This window comes from Miniopterus schreibersii, assembly GCF_964146895.1.
Source record: "Miniopterus schreibersii genome assembly, chromosome: X".
Classification (NCBI taxonomy): Eukaryota; Metazoa; Chordata; class Mammalia; order Chiroptera; family Miniopteridae; genus Miniopterus; species Miniopterus schreibersii.
The window spans coordinates 97398661-97425136 of NC_138104.1; the positions used below are offsets into that span (position 1 = coordinate 97398661).

The 26476-nt window shown below is 46.3% G+C and overlaps 1 protein-coding gene across 1 annotated transcript; it reads left to right on the forward strand.

The window, feature by feature from the left end:
- Nucleotides 1-1888: 1888 nt before the first annotated feature.
- Nucleotides 1889-25810, forward strand: RS1 (retinoschisin 1; the record flags this gene model as incomplete). Its single annotated transcript, XM_081126621.1, has 6 exons — nucleotides 1889-1940; nucleotides 13098-13123; nucleotides 13902-14007; nucleotides 21060-21201; nucleotides 23354-23549; nucleotides 25658-25810. 6 exons carry the CDS (start codon nucleotides 1889-1891, stop codon nucleotides 25808-25810), a joined length of 675 nt encoding a protein of 224 aa, XP_080982747.1.
- Nucleotides 25811-26476: the final 666 nt, after the last annotated feature.

The window sequence follows — 26476 nt, forward strand, 5'->3', positions numbered from 1 at the left end:
CCGTAGACTATGAGTAAAAAAAAAATAAGAGCGCTCTACGTAGAGGTTCCATAGTGTAGTGGTTATCACGTCTGCTTTACACGCAGAAGGTCCTGGGTTCGAGCCCCAGTGGAACCACGGCTTTCACGTTTTCTTTTAAAACTGAGTTGTCCGGTGGAAAACTAGAAAGCAGAAACGACGTACCCTTCTTTATTTCTCCCTTTAAACAACATTTTATTGTAATTATTTTTTAGAACGCTTTTATCGCAGAAGCATCATGGCATAGCCGGCTCCTCCCATCCCGGCCGCCGTCGCCTCAACTGAAAAACAGCAGAGATCGGAGCCAGGACCGTCGTAGTCCCGCCCCCCACTTCCCTCACTCCCCCCCCACTCCCCCCCCCCCCCCGCCCGGCCCCTCCCCCCCTTTCCTCCGGTATTCCTGGGCGGCCTCAGAAAATCGGGAGCTCGGGGAAGCAAAACCACCCAGCACACCCTTTTCCCTGTAAGCCAGGTCAGGTCGGCCCTACAAAGCCTCCAAATAAAATATGGCAATACCACAGCTCTGATTGCTGTTCAATTATTAAAGGGTTATTACTTATTATTAATAATTATTATTTAAAGTTTTCATTAAAGTTTAAAATACAGAGCAGAGAAAAATAGTCCTTTTCTTAGTTAAAAAAATGATAAAACAGTTTTTTTCTTTTTAATACACCAGGCGAATGTGTTGAATACACCTTCGTGTGTTTAATGAATCCATACACAGTACAGAATAAATGTCAGGCTTGTAGACCCAATAAACGCTGATTAAACAGCGTTTCTCTAGTTCCTTTTTGTTCCTCTTTATTAGTTCATTACACTTGCACTTTGAGGGGTTATTTTTATCTTTTTAATAATGGCTTTTTTCTTCTTTGACAAGAGGAATGAAGGAAAGGCATCTAGGACCCTGAGGGCTGAGGTGGGATAGTGGTGGCCAAGAACTAAAAAGGCAAGGGGAGTGCAGTCTTTTTCTCTGCGTTTTCCCCACCTAGTTTTGCTCATACAGTGTATAAATTTGCATCCTTTCCTAACTCGAGAGTATGACATATGATTGCCCCTGTTATTACAATTGCTTCATTCACTTTTAACTTTATTTTTTTACCATCTTAACAATTTTTAAGTGTGCAGTTCAGTAATTGTTGTGAAAAAGATCTCCAGAACATTATATATGTTTGTGTATATATATCCATTTAAGTCTCAGACTAACTCTATGAAGTAGGCATTATCATTATCTTACGGATCAGAAAGTTGAAGCACAGAGACCTTAAGTAACTTGCCCAAGGTCACATAACACGTGGTTGAGCTGGGATTTGCATGCAGTCCGGCTTGAAAATCTGCTCTTAACCCTACCTGTTGCACTGAACCCCCTAACCTTGGCCATGTAGATTGTTTCCAATTTTTTTGTTATTATAAATAACATAGCAACGTACTTTAGTATTTTCCTGAGTGAATAGGTATGAACATGGAGTCAAGTTGCTTTCTAAGAGAGGAATCCATATCATTTTCATAGAAGTTGAGAATGTTAGTGCTTATTTGACAGGAAATTGCTCAAGGTCACCCACTAGGAGATGATGGCAGAGAAAGAATTAAAACCTGGGTCTTCTGATTCTAGTTTCCATTTCCCTCCACTGCTTTCCTTACATTTAAAGATAGATAGAATAAAACCAACATTTTCCTTTGCTAAACCAACCTCAGTTGACATTAGATTCTTCTCTAAGGCAACTATGTGGGTTAACTTGGTGGGGCTAAGCCAAAGCCCTAAGAACCAAATGGCATACGGTGCTTAATGAGGCTAGTGCTGAAGTTAAGCTCCTGATCCTGGGGAAGCTCTCCACTTGGATAAGGTAGAGCTGCGGCCAAGGACAAGGGGAGAATGCCACACAAGGTAGAAGTCTTCTTGTTTTTACTTCTGTTCGTCTATGAAGGTATGTGCTAGCCAACCATTAGCATTCCTTGAATACTTAATTTAATTGAATTAATAATATAGCTGATTAATAGAAATGCAACCTGAAAGATTAAAATATTATTAATTAGCAAAGCATGTTAATTAATATGTGTTATTAATGAACAACAGTTGTCTTTGTGTGGATGCAGTTATCTCTGTCTCACCACTGGCTTTCTGGCTCTGTGAGGAGCCTTCTGAAGTTCAAAGGATGCTTAAAATGGGTCAGAAAGAAGGGTCTCAGAAATTCTATAAAATAACTATAAATTCAGTGATTAGTAGGAAAGTGTGGCATGTTCTTGAAAATTTTTAGGAGTCAAAGTTAGAGTGATTGTAGAGTTTAACCTTCCAAACCAGGACACTACTGAGAGTAGAAGAGGTTGCTATTAATAATTCTGCTGGGATAACAGGTGTAAACCTGGACTGTCCCAGGCAAATCAGGACGTGAGGTCACCCGAGTTTAAATATGGATTAACATAACGTGCCGAGTACCACTGGACTCTAATAGAAAGAATAATCCAACTGACAGAAACGCCAAAGACTCGGTACACTCAATTACTTTTAAATTGTTAACTATGACCCCAGCAGGAGTGATACGCTTGAATAAGTAGAAATTAAACACAAATCTCTAAAATGTCATCCAATTCAACTTTAAACATTTCAGTCTTTGGAATAATACTCTTTCATGCCTCTCTCAGCTCTCAAGGACCCATCAGCTCAGAATTTCTTTTTAGGCTCATCCTGAACAAAATATCTTCTTTACGGTCGTTGGGTATTTATCTGTGTAACAGAAAATAAATAAGAAAGGGAGGAGGCGGCCTCTCCAGTCTGTGAATGGCCTGGTAGACAGGCATGACAAAACTCACACCAAGCAGACTCAGAATTCCTGGTGTAAATCATTCTCCTCTCTACCCTCTCATATTTTACTGGTCATATTTTACTGGTAGAGTACTTGCTTTCATGAGTCCCCAATCACATGGCTTTTGTTATTTAGCCACATCTCTCAGTATTTGAAAAGACTTGTAAAGACATAATTGCTACATCATTTTGCAAACCCAAATATAGGGTGTCCCAAAAAATGTAATTATAAAGGCAGTGTTTATTAAAATGCACTTCATTTTCAAAATTGAGCTATCAGCTGTTAAAGTGTGTATATATATATTTTTGGGACATCCTATATATTTCTAAGTAGAGATCATTCAGACTAATTGTCTGTCTTTTTCTGCTTGCAATTAAGAGTCAGCTACTTGTCCCAGTGAATTTTTTTTTTAAAGAATAGTTTATTGATTTTTTAGAAACAGAGAAAGGGAGAGGGAGAGAGAGAGTAACATCAATGTGTGAGCACAACATCGATAGACTGCCTCCTGCATACCCCCTACTGGGGACTGAGTGCACAATCTGGGCATGCGCCCTTGACTTGGAATCAACTGGCAACCTCCTGGTGCACAGGATGATGCCCTACCAGCTGAACCACACCAGCTAGGGCTGTCCCAGCAACTCTTAAAACTTTAAGATGCTTTTGCAGTTTTTTTGTTTTCCTTTTCCTCTTTGCCCTTTCCTCAGCAAGAAAACTGAAACAGTCTTTCAGATCTTAGATCCCAATACCTCTGGTTCTCATATGTCCGCAGGGCTCGCCCTCAGATTTCATTTGCCTGTTCACTCAAGAACCCATCCCTGAGTACCTGCTACGGGCCAAACACATGCTGAGTCTAACAACCCTGCTTTGTGACCACCCCCCCCCCCCCAAATGCAAAGAAACACTATAAAAGTTTACCAACCCATTTTTAAATTAGACATGCTCAATTGGGGAGTATCTACAATAAAAGACATGCTGTCAGGAGGCATAGAGCCCTGCATTCTTTTCTGTTCTACTGCTTGCCAATCTTTGTGCATGGCTAGGGAGCTCCAGAAATTTACAAATAGAGAATCCCATCTATCCAGGTGGAATGGAACATGGTCCAGTGGGTAGGTTTGAGAAGCTTAAATTCTCTTAGCCACCTAACCAAGGCCCCCCACCCTCACATGGTGTGGAAGGAAAGAAGCCAGCCGAAAGTGACCAGTGCTCTACCCTGAACTAGAGGGATGCTCCAGGAGGCAGAGAAAAAAATGCAGATTACAATTACTGCACTGGATGAGCTTGCAGTCCAGGTGGAGGAAGAAAGTACAAGGCACATAGGAAGGATGTATTCTACCGCACACTTGAAACCTGAAGACAAAGGTTCTTCGTCTAATTTACTCTTCGCTGTATCTATTCCACCGTGGCAGTGGCTCTTTACTACAGTGAAATAAGGTAAATGGATTGACTTCATTTATGCATTAGATAAAGGCTCACTTGGAAATGCACTAGTCATCAGAGTAAAGCACTACTTATGTCTTATAACTGAAGCTAGCTTCTATTTATCTTACATTGTACATTTTGGTTTCAAAGCCAACAAGGATTTTAAAAACATCCACCTGGAGAAACAAGATGGCGGCGTAGGTAACAGCTGCACCCGCCGCCTCCCACAACCACTTCAAAACCACAACTGGCCCGGCCCGGCGTGGCTCAGCAGCAGAGTATTGACCCGGGACCCAGGAGATCGCGGTTCGATTCCTGGTCAGGGCACATGCCAGGGTTGTGGGCTAGGCAGCCGATCAATGACTCTCATCACTGATGTTTCTATCTCTCTCTCCCTCTCCCATCCTCTCTCTGAAATCAATAAAGATATGTTAAAAAAAAATTACAACTAAAATACAGAACCGCCATCACTCAGAACCTCCTGAAATCTGACTGAACAGAAGCCCCACAACCAGGGAACTGAAGAAGCACCGAGACCGATAGGAGCGGTGGAGACAGGACTGAATCAGAGACTCGCAGCGGGCCCACACCCGGGGCCCCGGGGAAACCCGGGAGGGAATCTCGGCGGCAGGGGTTTCCTGAAGGAGCAGGGGTCCCAGCCCCACGGCACGCCCCAGCCCAGGGCTCCAGGGCCAGGAAGAGAGGTCCCCACAACTCCAGGCTGTGAAACCGGCGGGGACTGTCCCTGAGGGTCGCAGAGGCCGAGGGAGCCCCAGCAGCTCCTCTCAAGGGCCCGGCACGGACTCACTCGGACGCTCCCTCTGAGCCCAGCGCCGGGCAGCAGCCTGAAAGGACCCGGGACACTCGGGGAGGGACTAACCTGCCTGAGATCCGGGCGACAGGCGGAGGGCGGCTTCCTCCCGGGCAGAAGGGCTGGCGGAGGCCGTGGCTCCTGTGGCGAGTCCTCCCCGCACAGCCGGCAGGCAGGCGCCATGTTTGCATCGCCAGCACCTGACTCTCACCTTTGGCCCCGCCCCGTGATTCCCGGAGGCCCCGCCCCTCCCCACCTGCAGCTCATCCTGGCCATTTCCAGGGGCTTTTCTGTGCAAGTGGCCTCTCAGGCCTCAGGCTTAGGACTCTCCTAAAATCTCTCAAACAGGCAGGAGTGTGCCCCATACGGCTTGATAAGTGGCCCCAGGCCTGGCACTAGCGGCAGCTGCACTGGCTCATAGCTGGGCCTCTCCTGGGCTCCTCCAAGCCCAGCACAAGGAGCAGCCAACTACGGTTTGCTGTGTAGCTCATGCTGGGTGGCCCTGGGCAAGGCACTGGCACAAGCTGACTGTGCACCTCCCGGGAGGCCCCAGAGACAGTGCACCTGGTGGTCAGACACGACCACGCTGGATTACAACCCTACCACATCCATGAGTGACACTCAAGGGGCGCTTTGGTGAACACCAACGCCCCACTGAAGTAAATCCTGCTCCATAGGGGTGTCTCCAGCACAGCAGCTCTCTGGCTATAGCTGCAGCTGGTCCTCACAGCCGATTGGCCGGGGGTCAATTCACCCAGTGTCGCCAACAGCAACCAAGGCTCAACTACAACAGGACAGTGCACACAGCCCACACAGGGGAGCACCTAGAAGGCCCAGCTCAGGGGACTGGGGAGGCTGAGCCACTGCACCCTACAGGACACCTACTGCACAAAGACACTCTACAAATTCCAGGAGACATAGCAGCTCTACCTAATACATAGAAACAAACACCAGGAAGCAGCCAAAATGGGGAGGCAAAGAAACATGTCACAAAGGAAAGAACAGAATAAATCTCTAGAAGAGGAACTAAACGAAATAGATCCAAGCAAGCTAACAGATACAGAGTTCGGAATTTTGTTTATAAGAATGTTTAAGCAGACTATTAGGGAAATAACTGAGAAAATCGATAACATAATAAAGTAGCAATTTGAAATGAAGGCTACACAAACTGAAATGAAGAATAATTTACATGGAATCAACAGTAGAGTAGAGGACGCTGAGAATCAAATCAGCAATTTGGAACATGAGGAAACAAAAAACACCCAACCAGACGAGCAAAAAGAAAATAGAATCCAGAAATATGAAAATAGTATTAGGAGCCTCTGGGACAACTTCAAGAGGCCCAACATTCCTATTATTGGGATGCCAGAAGGGAAAGAAAGAGACCAAGAAATTGAAAACCTATTTGAAAAAATAATTACAGAAAACTTCCCCTACCTGGGGAAAGAAATAGACTTACAAGTCCAGGAAGCACAGAGGGTCCCAAACAAGAGGAACCCAAAGAGGCCCACAGCAAGACACATCATAATTAAAATACCAAAGGTTAAAGACAAAGAGAGAATCTTAATAGCAGCAAGAGAAAAGCAGTTAGTTACCTACAAGGGAGCCCCCATGCGACTGTCAGCTGATTTCTCAAGAGAAACCTTGCAGGCCAGAAGGGAGGGGCAAGAAATATTCAAAGTGATGAAAAACATGGAACTACAACCAAGATTGCTCTACCCAGCAAAGCTATCATTTAGAATTGAAGGTCAAATAAAGAGCTTCACAGATAAGAAAAAGCTAAAGGAGTTCATCACCACCAGACCAGCACTACAGGAAATGTTGAAGAGTCTTCTTTAAGAAGAAGCTAATGAACAAAAGAAGCTGATGAACTAAATAGATCCAGAGACATTGATCCAGGCAACAGACGATCATATTTCAGAGGGAAGAGGGAAGGGGGGTGGAGGGTGGGAAGAGATTAACCAAAGAAGTTATATGCATATATGCATATCCCATGGACACAGACAATGACAGGGTGAAGGCCTGGGGAAGGGGTGGGAGCGAAGTGGAGGGCGTCAACTGGGGGGAAAAAATGGGACACCTATAATACTCTTAACAATAAAGATAAATTAAATAAATAAATAAATAAATAAATAAATAAATAAATAAATAAATAAAAACATCCACCTTAGTAAATTATATCAGTCAATTACCTGGTCACGGTTATTATATAAAAACAAAAAAAAATTACCAAGCTTCATCTTACAAGTGAATGTGCTCTTTGCTGGTGTGTCAACCTTCCAGGGACAGCAGATTTTTTTTTTTTTAAGCAGCTTGCTTGAGATGTAATTTACATACCATTAAATTCACCCGTTTAAAGTGTGCAATTCAATGGTTTTTAGTATATTTACAGATCTGAGGAGCACACGATCTAATTTTAGAACATTTTCATCACTCCAAAAAGAACCTGGTAGACATCAAGCACTCACTCCCCATTCCCTCCTCCCCCCGTCCCCCCCAACCACTGATCTACTTTTTGTCTCTATGGATTTGACTATTTGGGACATTTCATTTAAATGGAATCATATAACATATGGTCTTTTGTCTGTCACACAGCATATGTTTTTTAGGTTCATCTGTGTTGAAGCAGGTACAGATAACCGATTTACCCATGAATATGTCTGTGGCCTAAAAGAGTAACACTCTCACATCAGAAGCAATTTCCTTCTTTCTTCTTCAGGGAGAGGGACATTATTTCAGCCTGCTGTTTCTCTCCCATGTCTTTTTCTTGTTTCTCAAGTAGATTGGAAGCTGGTTACAGTTTTATCATTCACAATTTTATGCTTTTCTCCTTGGCCTCATCTGTTTCCATGGGAAGGAAGTTCTGTATTTAGTGACATCCAATCAAAGAAACTAAAGGGGTCTTTCCTATGTGCATCTAATGCATACCTCTCCTCTTGGGCTTGCAAGGTACATTTGAGAAATAGCTATTCCTTGAATTTCCTTGCTGTGGTAACAAGGGTTTCCCCATGGAGTGGCCCTTTGGGCAAAAGAGCAGAATGACCCCGTACTGCATGACTCTAAAATTGGTGAGTGGCAGATATTTCAGTTCTAGCAGAAACTCATAACTTGTGGAGGAATCTCAAAAACCACTCCAGTAGGGAGAAAAATCCAAAGCCACATAATCTAAACCTTTTATTCTTTTTACCTTTAAAGGCTGGACTGTTTTCTTTTGCTTATTCCAAGAATGTTATTTTCTTTTTTAAATTTATTGATTTTTTTAGAGAGAGAGGGAAAAAACATCAACTTGTTCCACTTATTTATGCATTCATTGGTTGTTTCTTATATGTGCCCTGAGCAGGGATTGAATCTACAATCTTGGCGTATTGGGATGACACTCTAACCAAGTGAGCTACCCAGCTAGGGCAAAGTGTTGCTTAGCTTCTGGTATTAGAAGATGTTGTAGTCAAACATGCTTTTGCTTTTGTTTGCCAGCCTTTTTGATTAGTCATCTGGGGGACTACAGCAGCCACGTTGCTGCTTCCTTGCTGACAGCTCTTCCTGTAAACTGCTTGTTGTTCCTTCTCTCTGCTTATTTCTATAAAGATCTGGTAACTCAGAACCCCAGGCTACTTGCAGGCTAATGCTTTCTGGTGAGGAGCTGGGGAGATGGAAAACTCCAGAAATCTGCCCAACCTCTGAGTGAACACAGGAAGTGGCTCTGAAACCAGGCCTCCTCTTAGGTCTTCCTCTCCACAAGTAGACAGTGGCAAGACCTCCCCCACCTTTACTTTGTGCCTTCTGCTTTGTTTCTGCAGAACGTGGAGCCCCTCCAGGGTCCACCCAGGTAATGCAAAGGCAACTGGACAGGTCCTGAGCTTCATTTGAACTCTGGGTTTGCTCAGTTGCCGCTGCATAGACCCTCTTCAGTAACAGACACGGCCTCTGAGCCAAATTGGTATGTTTATTAAGGATATACTGTCAATGACCAGTCACCTCACCTTTGGTCCCCCCAAAAGAGGGTCTTGGCACAACTGATGTTTGCCCAACTGACAGGGCCTTTCTGCATTTTGGGCATCCCCAGCTTCTCTTGAAGATGGGGGGTGGAGCTGAGTGCCTCCTGGAAGAACAGTCCCCAGATCAACTAGATGCCAATTGCTCATTTACTGCACAGTTCTGGGGGAGCAGCTGCGGGACTGAGGCCATGGGCCCATGTACACATTAACTGTGAGGAACATAGGGCACCAACACCTTAGCTGGACTTTCCCCTGAGTTTCAGAAGCTTCCAGCCAGCTGCCCACTCAACCTCAACACTTGGGTGTCCCATTGGCCTCTCAAACAAAACATCTCCACCCCACTGCCCCCAAATCTCTGCTTCCCCTGGAACCTTCTCCTCCCCCAGTAAATGGTAGCTCTATTCACTCAGGCCTCAGGCAGTTCAACCTTTTACATCCATCCACATCATCTGACAGCAAATCCCATTGGCACCACCTTCCAAAGACAGTCGGAATCCAACCACTTCTCATTACCTCCGCTGCCCACCACCCTGGGCCACGCCGCCGTCATCTCTCCATCGGGAGATGTGCCCATCACCCACCCACCTCGGGCTCTTTCTAGCTCATTTGCTCATTCATTACTCCCCCACTTCCCCACATTAGACTGTAAATTCTATGAGGGCAGGTGTTTTTCCTGTTTTGTTTACTTATACCCCCAGCACCTAAAGCTGGGCCTGGAATATAGTAGATGCTCAATGAATATTAATAAATGAATGCTTTGGGACCAGTCATTATTAGCTATCTTTTATATCAATTTCTATAATTGTACAGGTGCTTAGATAAACCTATGGGCAAGAAAGAGGTGGGACACAAAGGCCAGAGCAAGGGGTCAATATTGCATGTGGGACAGAAAAAGTCCTCTTCAGAGAGAAGGGGATAAGCAGGCAGAAAAATTGGGAGGGGAGGGCATTTGAACCCAAGAAATCACATGGGCAAAGGCATGGAGGCAGGAAACAGCCCGACGCTTTCGATGAACTGCAGGTAGAACGGAGTGCAAAAGAGAAATCTGGAAAGGTGGGCAGGAGCTAGATCACAGTCCCCTTAAGGAGCACATTAATACACCTATTTTAAGAATGAGGAAATGGAGACGTGCAGTCATACAACTAAGAAATGTTGGAGGTGGAACTCAGACCCTGGCAGTGGGGACCCACCATAGGGTTTGGCAGGAAAGTGAGAAAATCGGGTTTGCATTCCACTCCGTTGGCATCATGAAGGATGGATGAGGCACGGTCTCTTTTTAGCAAGGAGAGGATCCCGGGGGAGAGGGTGGGGTCTAAGACGGGAAGCGGCAGGGGGAGAGGAAAGCAGTCCCCTAGCAGACGCTGGATGTGGCGGGTTAGGAAAAGAGGCGACCAGGGGGGTCCCAGGCTTCTGGATGGGGTAATAGGTAGACGGTGGGGCCATTCAGTAGGGTAAGAAATAGAGAAAGAACAATCTGAGGAAAGAGATAGAGTTTGGTTTCTTGTTTGTTTTTTTTAAAAACAACCTTTTTTATGTATAACCTACATACATTTATTTAAGTACAACAGACATACAAAAGAGTATAGGTAAGTATACAACTCAATGAATTTTCATTATGAAACACACCCAAGTAACTAGCATTCAAATTGAGTAACAGAATGTTACCAGACACCCTCTCTGAGCTTCCTACCTGCCACTCCCCACCCCAAGTGTGACCAGGACCCTATGTTTAGTGGCATGGATTACTTTAGCCTGTTTTTGTATATGTTAAATGTATTCATATGGTATGTCCAATTTAGCATCTGACTTTCCACTCACCATTGTGAGCTGCAGCATATTGTGGAGTTGTAGGTAATCCCTTTTCGTTGCAGTATAGTGTTCCACTGTGTGAACCTACCACGGGTATCCATTCTACTCTTGACGGGCATATGAATGTTTCCAGTTTGGAGTTTTTACAAATACTGCTGCTATGAATAATCTAGTACATGTTTTTGTTTGTTGGAGAACATATGTATGCATTCCTGGTGGGTAAATACTTGGGAGTGGAATTGCTGGTTCATAGGACACATATACGTCCAGCCTCGCTATAAATTGCCAAGCAGTTTTTCACAGAGGTTAGACCAACTTCCACCCCACCAGCGCCATATGAGAGTTCAGGCTGCTCCATGACCTTGCTCACACTTGCTTGGGCCAGTTTTACATAGCAAGAGACATTCACGTGGAGATGTCCAGTAAGGCATTCAATGCAAGCGTGGGAATCTTGGGTTTAGCGACATTTATGGAGGCAGGAGCAGGGTTCTCAAGAGAGACTGAGGAGGATTATACTGAGGAGAATGGCGGGAGAGCCAGGTGAGCAGCGTGACGGAAGCTAAGGGAAGATGGGAGGGACTGGCAGCACCCAACGTTGCACCACGAAGACAGAAGCTCAGTGTTGGAAGGAGTCCATCGAGTGTGGAAGTCAGGAGTCATTGGTAATTTCCTTTGCCAGCACAAGGCTTGGCCTCCTACCAAGCTGGTGCTCCCTAACTTCCATTCCTACCCGAGGGGGTCAATTCTGCCCGTGGTCTAAGAATGAGTAAGCGGTGGGCAAGGGCCCTGGGGAGACAGCAGTTTGCTGACTGCTGGGGAAGGGTGGCCCTGAATCTGCCCGGGCTAAAGGATACGTCCCCTTGACTCGCGCTGCGCCCGGCCATAGCCCAGCGGAGCGTTCCCCGCGCCCCACCCTGCCCTCGGTCTCCTGGGTCCTCAAGGCCTTGCGCGCAGACAGCGAGGCTTCCCCTGCAGAGTGGCCAGGCAAAGGGGGGTTGTGGAATGGGCAAATATGTATTATTTAAATAAAGGCACAATCTGAAGAAGAGTTTTATCTTTGTGATGAAAACCGTGAGACCATTCCTTTACTCTCTAAGGCAATCTGAAAGTGTTTGGGGGGGGGCATCAGATCTAATTTTTAGATAGGAAAGTGGCTAAGGCAGGACTTTTATTTCCTGCTGTCTGCACTCAGGTTTTGTTTGAGATTTTCATGTATAGGTATGTGTCGCTTTTACAATCAGAAAAGAAATGAAGGTGTTGTGTTGAAAGGGAGAAGCGGCGCTTGGGTGCTTTAAATCAGGGCTGTCTAATGGAGCCTCCTGCGGTGATGGAAGTGCTGTGGATCTGCGCTGTCCAGTGCAGTGGCCGCTAGTGACAAGTCCAGTAAGCGCTTGAAGTGTGGCCGGTGTGACTGAGGAATTGAATTTTGAATTTCGTCAATTGTAGATAAGTTCCATTCAAATAGCCACAAGGATAGTAGTTAGGGCACTGGACACAGCGCAGCTTTAAACAATCAGTTTATGCTAATATACACAAATTATTTTCCTATTCAAACTGTGCATTCATCCTTTTTATTCACCCTTCCATAAAAATAGTTTAGTTTTATGTTAAAATTTGCACACTTTCAATTTCCCCACCTCATTTATCTGGTATTTATACTGATTGTGCTTGGAGATTTCCTGTACTTAATAGACAAGCCTGAAAAGCATTTTGTAAACAATGTCCTAACCCTAAATAAGCGACCTAAGAGTGTCACAGAGGGGGGACTGAACCCCACTCCCGACTAGCACACCGGGCAGGCAGTAGGGGGAGGAGGGAGTCAGTAAGCGAGGGGAAAATCTCGCTCTGTTAGTGTCAAGTGGAAAAGGAATGGCAGGAACATTGGTAGATAGTAGGTTCTCAAACATGTTTTTTAAAGTATGCACAGAAAAAGATGGGAAAGATTTACACTTAGATGTTAATAGTATCGCCTTGGAGGTTAAAAAAATATATAGGTTCATTAATGTATTTTCCAAAATTCTATAATGAACAAAAATAATACCAATTATTCTTGTCTTTGTTTCACTGTCCTGTGCCTGGTTTCTCAGCATCTGTGGATGCTGACAGACCGCTACTTAGTCTGACTTCTTCCAGAAGGGGCTTTGTTAACTTTTATGTGACTTCATTTCACTTTTCCATGTAAAGAATCATTTTGTTGAATTTCTCTTTTTTCTAACTTGATTTTTCCTCTCTTGTCCTCTTGCTCAGCCACGCTGGGATTGTCGTCTACTGAGGTATGTTACAGTAAGAAGGCTGGGATTTACATGGATACTGTTTCGGGAGATTTTCCTAGCCAAAAATGATATATAGGGCTATGGCTTTTTAAAAAATGTCATTTTCGCCCGGCCGGTGTTGCTCAGTGGTGAGCGTCAACCCATTCTTGGTCAGGGCACAAGCCAGGCCTTTGGGTTGGATCCCCAGCAGGGGGCGTGCAGGAGGCAGCTGATTGATGTTTCTCTCTCATGGATGTTTCCATCTCTCCCTCTCCTTGCCTCTCTCCCTAAAATAAATAAAAACACATTTTTTAAAAATGTATTTGTAAAGATTATTTTTTTCTGGTGGTGGCAATAGCACATTATCTGAGCAAGTTCTGTGTTTCACTGACAGAATGCAAGTAAACCAGGTCTTAATTCAGATGGTGTAACCTTGAATCTTTTAAAACTAGATTTTAAAAAGAACCTCCTGGGGATGTAAGGAGCCTGACCTTGGACTAGGTCTCCTCCAAACCCTGAAGAAAAGTATAATGGGGTGAACACTGCCCCTTACATGGGTGTGTCTGTGAGATTATTAGCTGCTCGCCCACAGCGGCAGACACTTGTTTATCTAGACTCACAGATGAGCAGCAACTGTGCCTTAAGGCTGGGTAATGATTCAGTTGTGCTGTTGCGTGAAAGCAGCAGTAGCCAATAGTAATGAGCAAGCTTTCTGAGCACAAGCTTTTCCAGTAGTGTTGACCACAGTTACCTTTGACTGTGGCCTTTCTGACACTCCTGCCTCTCTTGCCTCCCACAGGATGAAGGTGAGGACCCCTGGTATCACAAAGTGTGCAAATGCGATTGCCAAGGAGGTGCCAATGCCCTGTGGTCTGCGGGCACCACCTCCTTAGACTGCATACCGGGTGAGTATCCCCTCTCCTTGGGGTGTCCTTAGGAACACATTGTTCCTCCTTTCTTTCAACCCAACTGAATTAATCCCCCAATGCCACGCTCTGGGTTTTCTCCGGTTAGCCTCTGAGCTTCAAATCTCACATGGCCACTGCTCCGCTAAACTGACCTCATGATGCCCTGGCCGGTTTGGCTCAGTGGTTAGAGTGTTGGCCCTTGGACTGAAGGGTCCCAGGTTTGATTCCGGCCAAGGGCACGTACCTCAGTTGCAGGTTCGATCCTTGGCCGTGGTTGGGGTGCGTGCAGAGGCAACCAATCGATGTGCTCCTCTCTTTCTCTCCCCCCCTTCCACTCTCTCTGAAAAGCAATGGAAAAAATATCTTCGGGTAAGGATTAAAAAAATAATAGTAAAATAAAAGAGGTTTTAAAAAAAACAGTAACAAGAGCACAAGAGAGTGAATACCTTTGTTTAGGGGGTTATGTACCCCAAATCTTCTTGCCCTTGCTCTTCTCGCCCTTGCAGTGGCCACATCCAATCCGGCCAACCCTCTCTGTCCCCAGTGTGAATGACAGCAAGCACCTTCCCTAGCCCACCCCCCCAACTTTACTGGGCACAAGCCTATCTTCCCTTTGTTGGACCCCTGGGGAGTGTTAAATTGTAGCTTCCTGGGGAAGCTGCCCAAATGACATGCCTAAAATATCTGGCCTTCTTTTTGCTCCTTTCCTATTATTAATAACTGGTTAATTATAACAGTATGGATACTACTGTACCTGGGTAGCCACTGCTCACCAAACAGCCACGTGCGTCCCTCCATCCCAGACCCCTCGCAGTCAAGGGGCTTCATCTGAGCACAGGGCTGCTGGTGCTCAGCTCTCCAGCTCTCCGTTTTCCTGCTTGAGAAAGTGGCTCTTCCCTCAGCCTGGTTGCCAGGGAAATGCCGTGGAGCAAAACCCCCTCCCGACCCACAGTGGCCAAGTCACCTGAGTGAAAAATAAACCTTTGTCGTGTTAAGCCTCTGAAATTTCCGGACGGTTTGTCCTGCAGCATAACATGGCCTGTCCTGACTAATGTGAATGCCTGCCTGCCTCTAAGGCAGCGGCCAGCAAATGTTGTCTGTAAAGGACCAGACAGTAAGTATTTGTGGCTTTGTGGGTCCTGTCTTGTCAACTTCTCAATTCTGCCATTGTTGCTCAAAAAGCAGCCACTGACATGTAAAAGCATGTGCACAGCTGTGTGCCAATAAAACTTTATTTACAAAGCAGGCCGTGGCAATATTTGGCCCGAAGGCCACAGTTCACGTACCTCTGATCCAAGGAGTTGTTATGGGGAATAAATCGGATGAGATATTAAAGCACGTTGTGCTGTACCTGGCAAATCGGAGCTCCTTTTCTTCCTGCCTCCTAAGAGCTCACACTCTGGCTTTCAGAGGCTGGAATGGCCCAAATTTTTGTTCTGCTCAGTCCTTTCCAGGCTCAGAGCCTCTTTGGCAGGAAACTGTCCTTGCCACCCCTCTCCAGAGTTAGGAGAGCTAGGTAACGTCATTCACTTTACATAATCGCCTAATAATAGCTCCGGGAGAGACAGGTTTTGTGAGTATGCCTGTGAGCTTCTCTTCATTATTTCATTAAATTTGCATTAAAATAGCAAATTGTGGGGGAGAGAAGGGGGGTAGTCTACAATGGCTTTTGCTGCCTCCGTTTTCCTATTTACTAAAGGAGTAGAAAGTCGTTTCTGAACCCTGTCTTACGGAAGGGAGCAGTGGGGTCCCCAGAGCCAGGAGAGCAGTGTGTACTGTGGAGCTCCGCGGGCTCTCCCGCTGCCCGGGGGTTCGTGCCGCGCTATGTGTTGGTCCGATCTGCCCAGTCAGTACTGAAGCACCCTCCTTAATAATCCACTTAGAATTCCACCCCCTTTTATCACGTGCCTATTATGTGCCAGACACCGATGGGGAGACAAAAATGAAGGCATTGTCTCCACCCTGGAGGGGTTTACCATTTAGTGAAAACAAATGTTCTCTTCACCAGAGGCAGGAGGCCTACTCGATTACATTCTGAGGAGGTTCTTTCTAAGGAGAAATTGAAAAGAGATTATTTATGCGGATTGGATTCATTGGCCCACTCATCTGTGAAGCCGAGGAGGGCCTTGTGTTTGAGGAACGTGAAGACGACCCGGGTCCCCCAAGCTATCTCCCTACACAGTTGCCGTGAACTGGAAGTTCTGAAATCAGAAATCCTTTAGCTTACCTGTTTTCCCCCAACCCGTTTTTGTTTGTTTGATTGATTTTGTTTTTATAACAATGTGGATATTGCCGAGAAGGAAAAAACACAGCCTTGGTGTTAAATGGTTGATTCATTGGTGTTAGTTGGCTTTTCCGTGAAAGGCGGGATTCAGGGCAGCAGGACTAGCCCCAGCCTTCCAGAAGTCACTTGCCCAGCAGTGCCTCAGATCCTTACTGGAACTTCAAGAAGGGTAGTCGGCGTTCCTGGCCCCTGTGACTCAAGGCTTCCGGCGGACTCTGATTTAGGTGGGAGGAAGAGCCTAGAAAGCACAGAAGGACACGGTCATTCATAGCTGCCAAAAAGCAGCTCCCAGGTGCACGCTGGCTCTTACTGCCCACACGGGAGGAGGCTAGGTGCATTACGGCCTCCTAGTCCTCACCTTAACACCATCACAAATATGAAAAGGTCTGTCTTTTCCACCATTAAGCCAAGATTACCTCTCGGCGCTCTGAGAGGTGGGAATAGGGTAGGGAAGGTATCCAAGTATAAGAAATCCACTGACTCAATGCTTTACTTTCATTCCAGATTCTATATTTCTACATTATATTCAAGTTTATATTCTATTCTTCTGTAAATATTATTCTATATTCTACTACATTGTCATAGATATTCAAGTCTAATACATGTGCATAATAATATTGATGTCTCTCTTGACAAGAACGTCCCTGAATTCTCTTTGTGGCCCCTGAGGTTAACATCTTTTATAAGCATGTCTGGCCTGCATGCCTACAAATTGAGAACTTACCTACTGAGTAAGAAAGGCTAGTATGTTAAGTAGCCATAGTCTGGATTAGCAGCACACTGTGAATATGCCCTTATCCAGCTAAGTATCAAAACACTGCTCACAAGAGCCACTTGTGCAACAGAAGACGCACGTTTCTCCTTAAGAGTAAAGTGAGTATGGACATAAGCCAGTGGGACTTCTCTGGGCCAGTCAACTTCTACTTTCTCCCTGAGCTCACTGCTTCCTCTTTCTGCTATTTTCTCTGCTTAACCCCAGCAGCCACCCAAGAGGGGGCGATGACGTTTGTTCACCCACCCATCCTTCATTCACGCGAGCAATACCTCCGCAGTGCCTACATGTGCAGGCATTCTGCAGGGCTCAGAGGACAGCATGGTGGGCAAGACAGACCAGGCTGCTGACAACGAAATAATCACAGGAGGAGGGACAAATGACAGGTGCAGGGTGCCTGGGAAGACAGCACCTGGAATCCTTTACCCGGCTCAGGGTGGGCAGAGATCTGAAGGATGAATAGAGGTGAAGGGGGAAAAGAGGGGACAGGAGTGTCACAGGCAGAGGGAACAGCCTCAAGGGAAGGCCTCCAGGCCTGCATGAGGACCTGAAGGCGTCTCAGCGGCGACAGTGGAAGGAGGAAGAACAGGGGAACGGAGTCAGGAGAAATAGTAAAGGAACTGGAGCACAGTTCACTTCACAGCACGCAGGGCACAAGGAATGTTACATTTTCTATTTTTCCAAGTTTAGACAACCCCAGTTTGAGTCCCACTTTGTCATGGCCTGTGAAGAGTGTAAAGACAGGATTGTGGAGGGTCGTTCCTCTCCCCTTTGCGCTACATGAACCTCCCAGGGGCCTGCAAGGGCTGCCTGGGGCAGGGCCTAGGCCCAGGCTGGGTTATAGGCTCTCGGCCCGGCCCACAGCCCCACTTGAAGGTCAACGCCTTCTCCCTCTGAACCAAACTCAGTCCTGGGGACCTTCCCAAGTTTCCTGAGAGTGTCCAGAGCTCAGGGCTCCCAGGACCCATCCTTGGTCCAGTCTCATCAGAGGAACCATTTCCTGGCTGAGCTCAGGCCCTTACCATGAGCCCCACCCCCAGCCCCACTTGGTAAGAATCAAAGCCCAGAGCCCTGGCCAGCTCGCCCTCTGGGACAATCAGCTGATTCCTTTTGAGGCCTAGACCTTCCAAATCCAAAAGCCTGGGAGATGCTATGTTGCAAACAGGCTTCTCTCTCAAGTCACACACACACACACAGAACAAGCATGCCAGACTCAAGAAGACATCACTCTATTCTCACAACTTCGCCCTGTTCTACCAATATGAGCTGCTGCTCTTTGGCCAGGCACTACAAGCTTTACACTCTACAAACGTTATTTCACGTAATCCCGCAGCAACTGTATGGAGGCAGGTTCGACTGTTGTGTTCCTGTCACAGATGAGGAAACTGAAGCACAGAGACGTTAGGCAGCTTGCCTAAACTCAGACAGAGAGCGGGATTCAACCCCAAGTTGCATTGCTCTAAGCCGGCAATCTTGACCGTGGCTGCCCATTACGGTGACCTGCAGCTCTACTCCATGCCCAGGTCCTGCCCCAGACCAATGACATGAAAATCTCTGGGGGTTTGACCCGAACATCAGCTCTTCTGCAACTCCCCAGGTAATGCCCAGGCCGAGACTCATCAGGGAGTCTCTGCTCTGTGCTATGGGCCAAGCCACAAGGTTTCTGGGTTAGCAGCTGGGTAACTAGAGGCGCCAATGCCTGAGGCAGGAGCACTGCACAGGGGCAGGCTTGGGGCTTGGATGCTGAAGGGTTCAGTTTTGGCTCTATGGGTATGAAGTATCTTTGGGTTACCCAGATGGAACTGTTCACCTAGAAAATACTCAGAGGGCCTGGGAGTCAGGCATGGGCTCCCAGATGCCTGCTGCAACCATGGGGATGGTGAGATCACTGCTTCCCCTGGAGAGTGTGGGCAAGACCCATGTCTGGACAAGCCCTCACAGGCCTCCAAGGCCATTGCCCCTGGCCAGGTTCCTGCATGTCTATAGCCCACACTTAATTGTTAGATGAGGTAATTGGGAAGAAATGGCAAGAGATATGAAGGGGAACAGAGAGACTGAAATGCCAAGAATAAAGTTGTTGGGAGAGGTGGCGATGGTTTTTCCTTCCCCTCTGCCCCCTCCCTCCAAGCTGGTGGCCCTGGAGCAAGAAAGGGAGATTATGGATAGAGGAGACTTAGAGATATTCACAGTTAGAATATAAGTGACCACCGAGGCCCAACTGAAACCCAGTTTTCTGACACTGGGACCTTGTCCCTCTATCTGGTGGCACAAGTTTGTCTTCCAGGTCAGAGCAAGGTAGAGGTGGTAGAAGAACCCCCAAGGCCATGGGCACTAGGCCCCTGAATCCACCAGCCAACAAAATGCCTTCCCTGGCAGGCTAAGGTTTCCACAACATACTTTGAAAGTGTGCTTGTTAAAAATTGACCACTCTGGGAGTGGAATCCTGGAAACTGCATTTTTAATAAGCCCCCTTGACGATTTGGCCACGCAAGGCAGGAGCACGTAGCCCATAAAGTGTTCCTGTTCCCTCTCCCAGGAATTGACATTTTAATGGGTACTTGATAAACTGCAAATGGGAGTTGGCCTATTTTTTTGGTGCTTTGGGTAGAAAGGCAGCTAAGCCCCCCTGGTCAGAGTTGTGAAGCTGTCCTTTTGTCTTTGGCTTCTGGGGACAGGACATGGCTGTCCCTGCAGGCATCCTGGAGCCTCATGATGGGGATCAAGCTTTTGCATGCTTCATTCAGTTTTACTGACTTCTAAAACTTAATCTCTAGAAGAACTCAGCTCTCATTTTACCGTGGAAGGTGATGATGTCCCAATAAATATGTTCAGCTCTTCAATATGAACCCAAATTTACACAAAGAAAAAAATAATTTGCTTTACCTACTTGAAGTTTATCATTCACAATCGGGAAACTAGGAGAATGTATTTACATAAGCTTATCATTTGTTTTCTATAGAAATTCAGGTAGAAACTGGGTTTGGCTATAAATAAGAGGTCCCCTAAATTGTGGCTTATTGAATTAGCTTTGTTTTTACTCACATGGTAAAAAGACTACGGGTAGGCATTTGCTTAAGGGTACCAGGGCTGAGGTCTCTGCAGTTCTCTTGGCCTTACCCCCATGGCGCAAGATAGCTACTGTTGCACCAGCCATTAGGTCTTGCTTCTGGCCAACAGTTAGAAAGAAAGGGAAAGCAAAACCTGATCAGAAATCCCCAGCAAACATCCTCTTATATCTCACTAGTCAGAAATTGTATCACATGACTTCTAACTACAAGAAAGTCTGGGAAGATTGTTTTTTTTCTTAGCTTGCTACATTGCTGCCCGCAACAAAATTAGGATTCTTTAGTCAAAGAGAAGGGGAGAATGGATACTGGGTTGGCAATTGGCAGTCTCTGACCAGGTAAACCAACACTAAATGTGAGAGGAAATATGAGAAGCAACAGACAATTAACATCTAAGAATGAGCTTTGGTTATTCTTGTTTGGGCAAAGCAGTTCCTTTCAACTGTTCTCTATTCAACAGTCACTCCGGCACATTTCACCTTTTTCTTTCATTAGACTTGTGAGAAAACTGCAATTTACAAGTGGGAAGTCAGTCTCAATATATAATTGCCCTTCTTGCCTCTTTCCATTGCTTTTTTCCTATAATTGCCACCAGATGCTGCCCAAAGACAATTAGGGACCCTGATGTCATCCTGCAGGATGGCTAACCCTGTGTTAATGAGAAAAATAAAGAGTATGGCATTTAAGGGTGACATTTCGCCGCAGACCTCTTGGGTTTTAGGTCTGTATGCTTGTGGAGGAGGTGAAGTGTTTCGCAAAACTACCCCCACCCACCGCTGGGCTCTTACGAATGTCCTGAGCGTCTACGCAATTCCTTTACTTCATCTTCTAATGGGATGGTTTGATTTGTCATTTCGATCATGTCATGGTTGTTGAGTATTGTGATGCAACCCAAGTGTTTTCATGAGCATTGTTTTTCCTTTCCCAGAATGCCCCTATCATAAGCCCCTGGGTTTCGAGTCCGGAGAGGTGACACCAGACCAGATCACCTGCTCCAACCCGGAGCAGTACGTGGGCTGGTATTCGTCGTGGACTGCCAACAAGGCCCGGCTCAACGGCCACGGCTTTGGGTGAGCAGGGCTGGCCGCTCGGCTGCTTCCTTATGCGAACCGAGAAAGCAGGCCTCGGGGACGAATGAGTGGCACGGAACGCATTTAGTTATTCGACAAACGTTGACTGGATGCCTTCCGTTTGCCAAGGTCGTGGGTACAGCCCTGAACAAGGTGGATGAGGTCGTGACCTTTAATAAGCACACAGTGGAGAGAGGGAGAGGCTTCTGAGCACATAATCATGCAACTGATCACTCAGTAAGTGTGATGGGTGCTGTGGAGACGGAGGAGAAAGGCCCGGTCCATTCGCAGCACCAGGGAAGGGCTTTCTAAGGAAAGGATCTTTAACCTGAGACTTACAGTTGGCCAGGTGAGGGGGTGGGCACAGGATACAGCAGGCGCAAAGGCCCGAGTAGGGAAGGCCCCTTAAGGGCATGGACGGGGACCATCAAGAAGGCCAGCAAGGTTAGAGCCCAGGTGAGGTCAAGCTGGAGAGGGAGTCAGAAGTCAGGTCATGCAGGGCCTTTGAAGTCATGCTAAGGATTGTGGTCCTCACTTTAGGGACAATGGAAGGACCCTGAAAGTGCATTAGTTAGAATATAGGCTTGTGCTGCTGTAAAAAGAACTCCAAAGCACAGAGATTTAATGTAGAGGTGTGTTTCCTGCTCATCTAAAAGTTTCATTAGGCAGCCTGGGGTCTTATGGCAGCTGGATGCTCTCAGGGGTCCAGCCTCTCCCTACCTTCTTCTTTCATCCTTAACATGGAGCTTCCGTCTTGGAACCCACATTCTAGTCAGTAGGGAGAAAAGCAGAGCAGAGCACACATACTTTTCCTTTAAGGATTCAGACATAATCCGACTGGCCACTTCTACCCATATCCCATTGAGCAGAATTTAGTCTGATGGCCCCGTCTAGCTGCAAGGAAGACTAGGAAATTAGATCTTAGCTCGGTGGCCATTTGCTCAGATAAAACTCAGCAGTTCTGTTACTAAAGGGGGATGGGAAGAGGCAACTGGGAGACAATTAGCAGACTCTGTCAGAGAAATATTTGAAGTTGGGGAGTATCACAATCAGATTTGTGTTAAGAGAAAAATCTGGCTCCTGTGGGGAGAGCTGTATAGTTGGGGGACAAAGGTAATCCAGAGAGACTACTTAAGCTATGGTGGCAGTCCAGGCGACAGCTGAGGACTAGAGTGGTGGCAGTGAAATGGAGAGAAGTAAATGACTTTGAGAAACACTTGGAGATGGAGCCAATAGATGGATTGGCTGTTTGAGGTGACAGAGAGGAAGGGGCCAAGGATGGCTGTCAGATTGCTGGCATGAAGACCTGGGAAGACAGGGGTCACATTCAGAGAGATGGGTAGCACTGAAAGAGGGTTGGGGTGGGGATAATTCGGAACTCACTTTTGGACTTGTTTCATCTAAGGCATCCAGGGGAAGTTGGCTAGCTAGCAATTAATTCTTGGGATTTGGAATTTAGAAAAGGTTTGGGATGGAAGTAGAAAGTCAGAGCCAACCAAGGAGCAAGTCTGGAATTAGAGGAGAAAGCAGCCAAGAACTGAGTTCTAAGAAACTAATACACACACACAAAAGTGGGGGAGCTAAAGGTCTCCACAATGTATGAGGAATATAGCTAAAAAACCAAATCAGTTCCATCAAGGTTGGTTAGCTTATAATTGTTAAAAGCCCTCTCAGAGCCACTCAGCTCCGTGTTCTACACACGGTAGACACTCCCTGAAAGCCACACATGACAGCACATGAAAGAGATGCAGATATGTATGAAGAGAGTGAAATTAAAGAAAGAAAAGATTCTCGGCGAAAGAAACATCAGGAGAGACTGATGAAAAGGGAAGGGGCCTGGTGGGTGCAATAGCGATGCATTGAAAAAAGACATGCTCAACCACGCCCCAAAGGTCATTTCAGCTGCACTCGAAGGCATTTCTTTGACAAATTAGTTGAACCTGACAATTTTTCCTCAGGAGGTGGAGGTACAGGAGAGAGAAAATGATGCGAATGTCACAGAGGCTGGGCACCTCTTGGAGACTGCAGCTCAGCCCAAGCTTAGTGGGGGCTCTTCAGGTGCTGACATCCCCTCAAATGTCAGCATGTCCAGGCTCTTCAGAGCACTCGCAGGGAGAGCAAGGCCTCTGCTGATTCACTGTGTCCCCGGCAGGTGTGCCTGGCTCTCCAAGTTCCAGGACAGCAACCAGTGGTTACAGATAGACCTGAAGGAGGTCAAGGTGATTTCGGGGATTCTCACCCAGGGTCGCTGTGACATTGATGAGTGGATGACCAAATACAGTGTGCAGTACAGGACTGATGAGAGCCTGAACTGGATTTACTATAAGGACCAGACCGGGAACAACCGGGTAAGTCAGGCCTACCCCAAACCACCTTAGCTCACACTCTCTGGGGCTCTCCTCCTGCCAGTGTCCCTGTGTTCCTGTCGCTGTCCTCTGTCAGAGCACTGACCGCAAGGCATGTGTCTTTCTTGTTGTATCCCTGGTGCCTAGATTTTTTGCGAATGAGTGCCACTCTTGCGTGCAAAAGAAATCTTTGTCTGAATTCTCATATCAGCATATAGTTGCTTGAATAGTCAAAGCCAACCATTTGCACCATTCCAAACTCATTGGATCGTTGAACACTTTGCGCCATAAGTCTGACTTGATCTATTACTGATGCAGGTAGGTCCTGGTCCATTGATGTAGATATGGCCCCTCCTCACTATTGATTGAGAGTGACAGCTGGGGAGCTCTAGACAACCCAATAGGTTAGCCACTAAAGTACAGACATGTTTAAAACATCTCCAGAAGTGCAGACACAGAGGCCCTTAAACTTTTATATGCCAGTAACCACTGAGCGCCAAGACCCAACTACTATTGTTCATCATAGACTGGACACAATAGACTCTCTTTCTCTCTCTCTCAATATCTATCTATCTATCATCTATCTATATCTATCTATCTATCTATCTATCTATCTATCTATCTATCTATCTATCATCTATCTATCTATCATCTATCTATCTATATCTATATATACATAGATGTATATAATGTATATTTATGATGAACTAAAAATTTACTAGCTAATTGGAAATATTAACTGTCCTTCACCTGAGATGACTTCCCCCAGCTAGTTAGAACATGTAATCAGGTTAAGTAGACAAGTGCAGCTGAAAATCAGAAGGCTTTATACTCTCTGATGCCAATTTGTATAGCAAGACATTCATGGGTTGAGATTTTAAGGAGTTTGAACACAATAGGTAAAGCCATCTTGATACTTGGACATTTTATTCCATTTTTGTTCTTACTGGCTTTTCAAAATGATATGAGGATTCTTTTCAAGCATTGTGTTTCCAAAGGCCCTGAGGTTCTTTGCAAAGTGCCTTTTGGGCACTTGTGTGCAATGTGGAAGAGCCTGTTCCATCTGCCCTCTTCACTTGGCTGCTGCCTTGAATAGGTTCAAGGGCAAATGGGGTAGAAAAGGGGGTGCAGGTTGTTAATAGGAAGAAAGGTAAGATCATGGCATATGAGGTCCTTCTTGTTTTGTGGATGGATGAGGCCAATTTTTTCCAAAGATAATACCAGAAGGGAATGAAATGTTTTGGTGTCATTGGGCAGAACACTATGACTCTGCAAAGATTGAAAAGAGCGATTTCTTTGGAAATACAGCCAAACATCTGCTGCACCTTTTATATTTCACCCACTGAATCATGCCATGTTATATCCTGAAAGCCACAAAATAAACCTTTTTCTCTCTTCTCTGGGCACTTCCCTCCTCCTTCCAGAATCTTCCCTCTAGTTTGTCTTTTTCCTTTAAAAAACATTTCCAAGTGTAGAAAGTACTTGCTATTTGTATCGATGTAGAGACACCCCATTAAGCTTTAGCTCACAACTCACGACTGCAGAGCTAGCTCACAAGCTTTTCCTTGAGCCCCACTTTGGACGCTTTTGGAACATGGGAACATTCCTCTTGTGTGATGTGATCCTTTTCAAAATTCTTGTCAAAATGAAAGAATTAAAGCACAAAATCAAGAGGCAATTTTTAAAATCAGAGCCATCCAAGCGGACTCTCTGCGATGATGGAAATGTTCGTATCTGCAGTGCCCAATGTGACCGCCACTAATCACATCAGCCATTGAGCACTTGAACCACGCATGGCACGGGTAGTGCGACTGAGGAAGGAAACCGTTATCTGATTTGAAGTCATTTAAGTTTAAATAGCCACATGTAGCTACTGGCTACCATACTGGACAGTGCAGTTCTAGGCGTCCACAGACTCAGAGAGGTCCGGCGAGTGTAGGCACCAACAATCACTCAAGGTCAGAGTTTGTGGGGCGTCTGCAAATTCTCTGTACTTTTTAATCACTTCCTGAGGCTTTCCATTGTCAAGTTGGGGCCAGCTCCAGACAGGAATTGGTCTTCCTTTTCTCTCCCCTGGTGTGACAGTGACAGGGTTTCACCTCTCTCCTTAGGTCTTCTACGGAAACTCGGACAGAACGTCCACCGTCCAGAACCTGCTGCGGCCCCCCATCATCTCCCGCTTCATCCGGCTCATCCCACTGGGCTGGCACGTCCGCATCGCCATCCGCATGGAGCTGCTGGAGTGCGCCAGCAAGTGTGCCTGACACCGCGCGGCTGGGCCTGCGGGGCCCTGGCACACCCGTGACAAATGGGGCTGCATTGTGCAAGCTCTTTTCAATGCATAGATGGGTAGAGAATATTTCTTTCCATTAAGATCTAGCTTCCAATTTAAATAAAAGGGAGGGAGGGAGGGAGGGAGGGAGGGAGGGAGGGAGGGAGGGGGGGGACATCTTCCCCATTCAGGGCAAAAGAAAATAAGAACAATAAAAATGTCCCTAAAAATAATCTTCATACAAAAGCCTAAGCAGCAGGGGTAATTTGCTGCTCTGTTTTGTTTTGTTTTGTTTTATCGCAGCGACACTATGAAAGGTGCAGTCCCAGGGGAACACAAAGCAGCCCTGATAATCTGAAGCTTCTTTTGCTTTACTATATTCAAAACAGGAACATGTTTCATAAAGCCTGGCTTTGCATGCTGGGTTTCCTTTCATTAAGTCATGGCCATTTAGGACTACAGAGCACCGGGGACACGGAGTGGAAGGGTGGGGGTGACTGGGCAGTGGACATGAGTCCGGTGGGTGTGAGCGCGTGTCCCAGTCTCCTGAGAGCCATACATGACCAAAGGTTCCAGGTAGGAGCGCCTCGCCTGCTGAGCTTTCACCCCCATGTTCACAGGGATTGGGGGGTTCCAGCACTCTCAGTACATGCAGCTC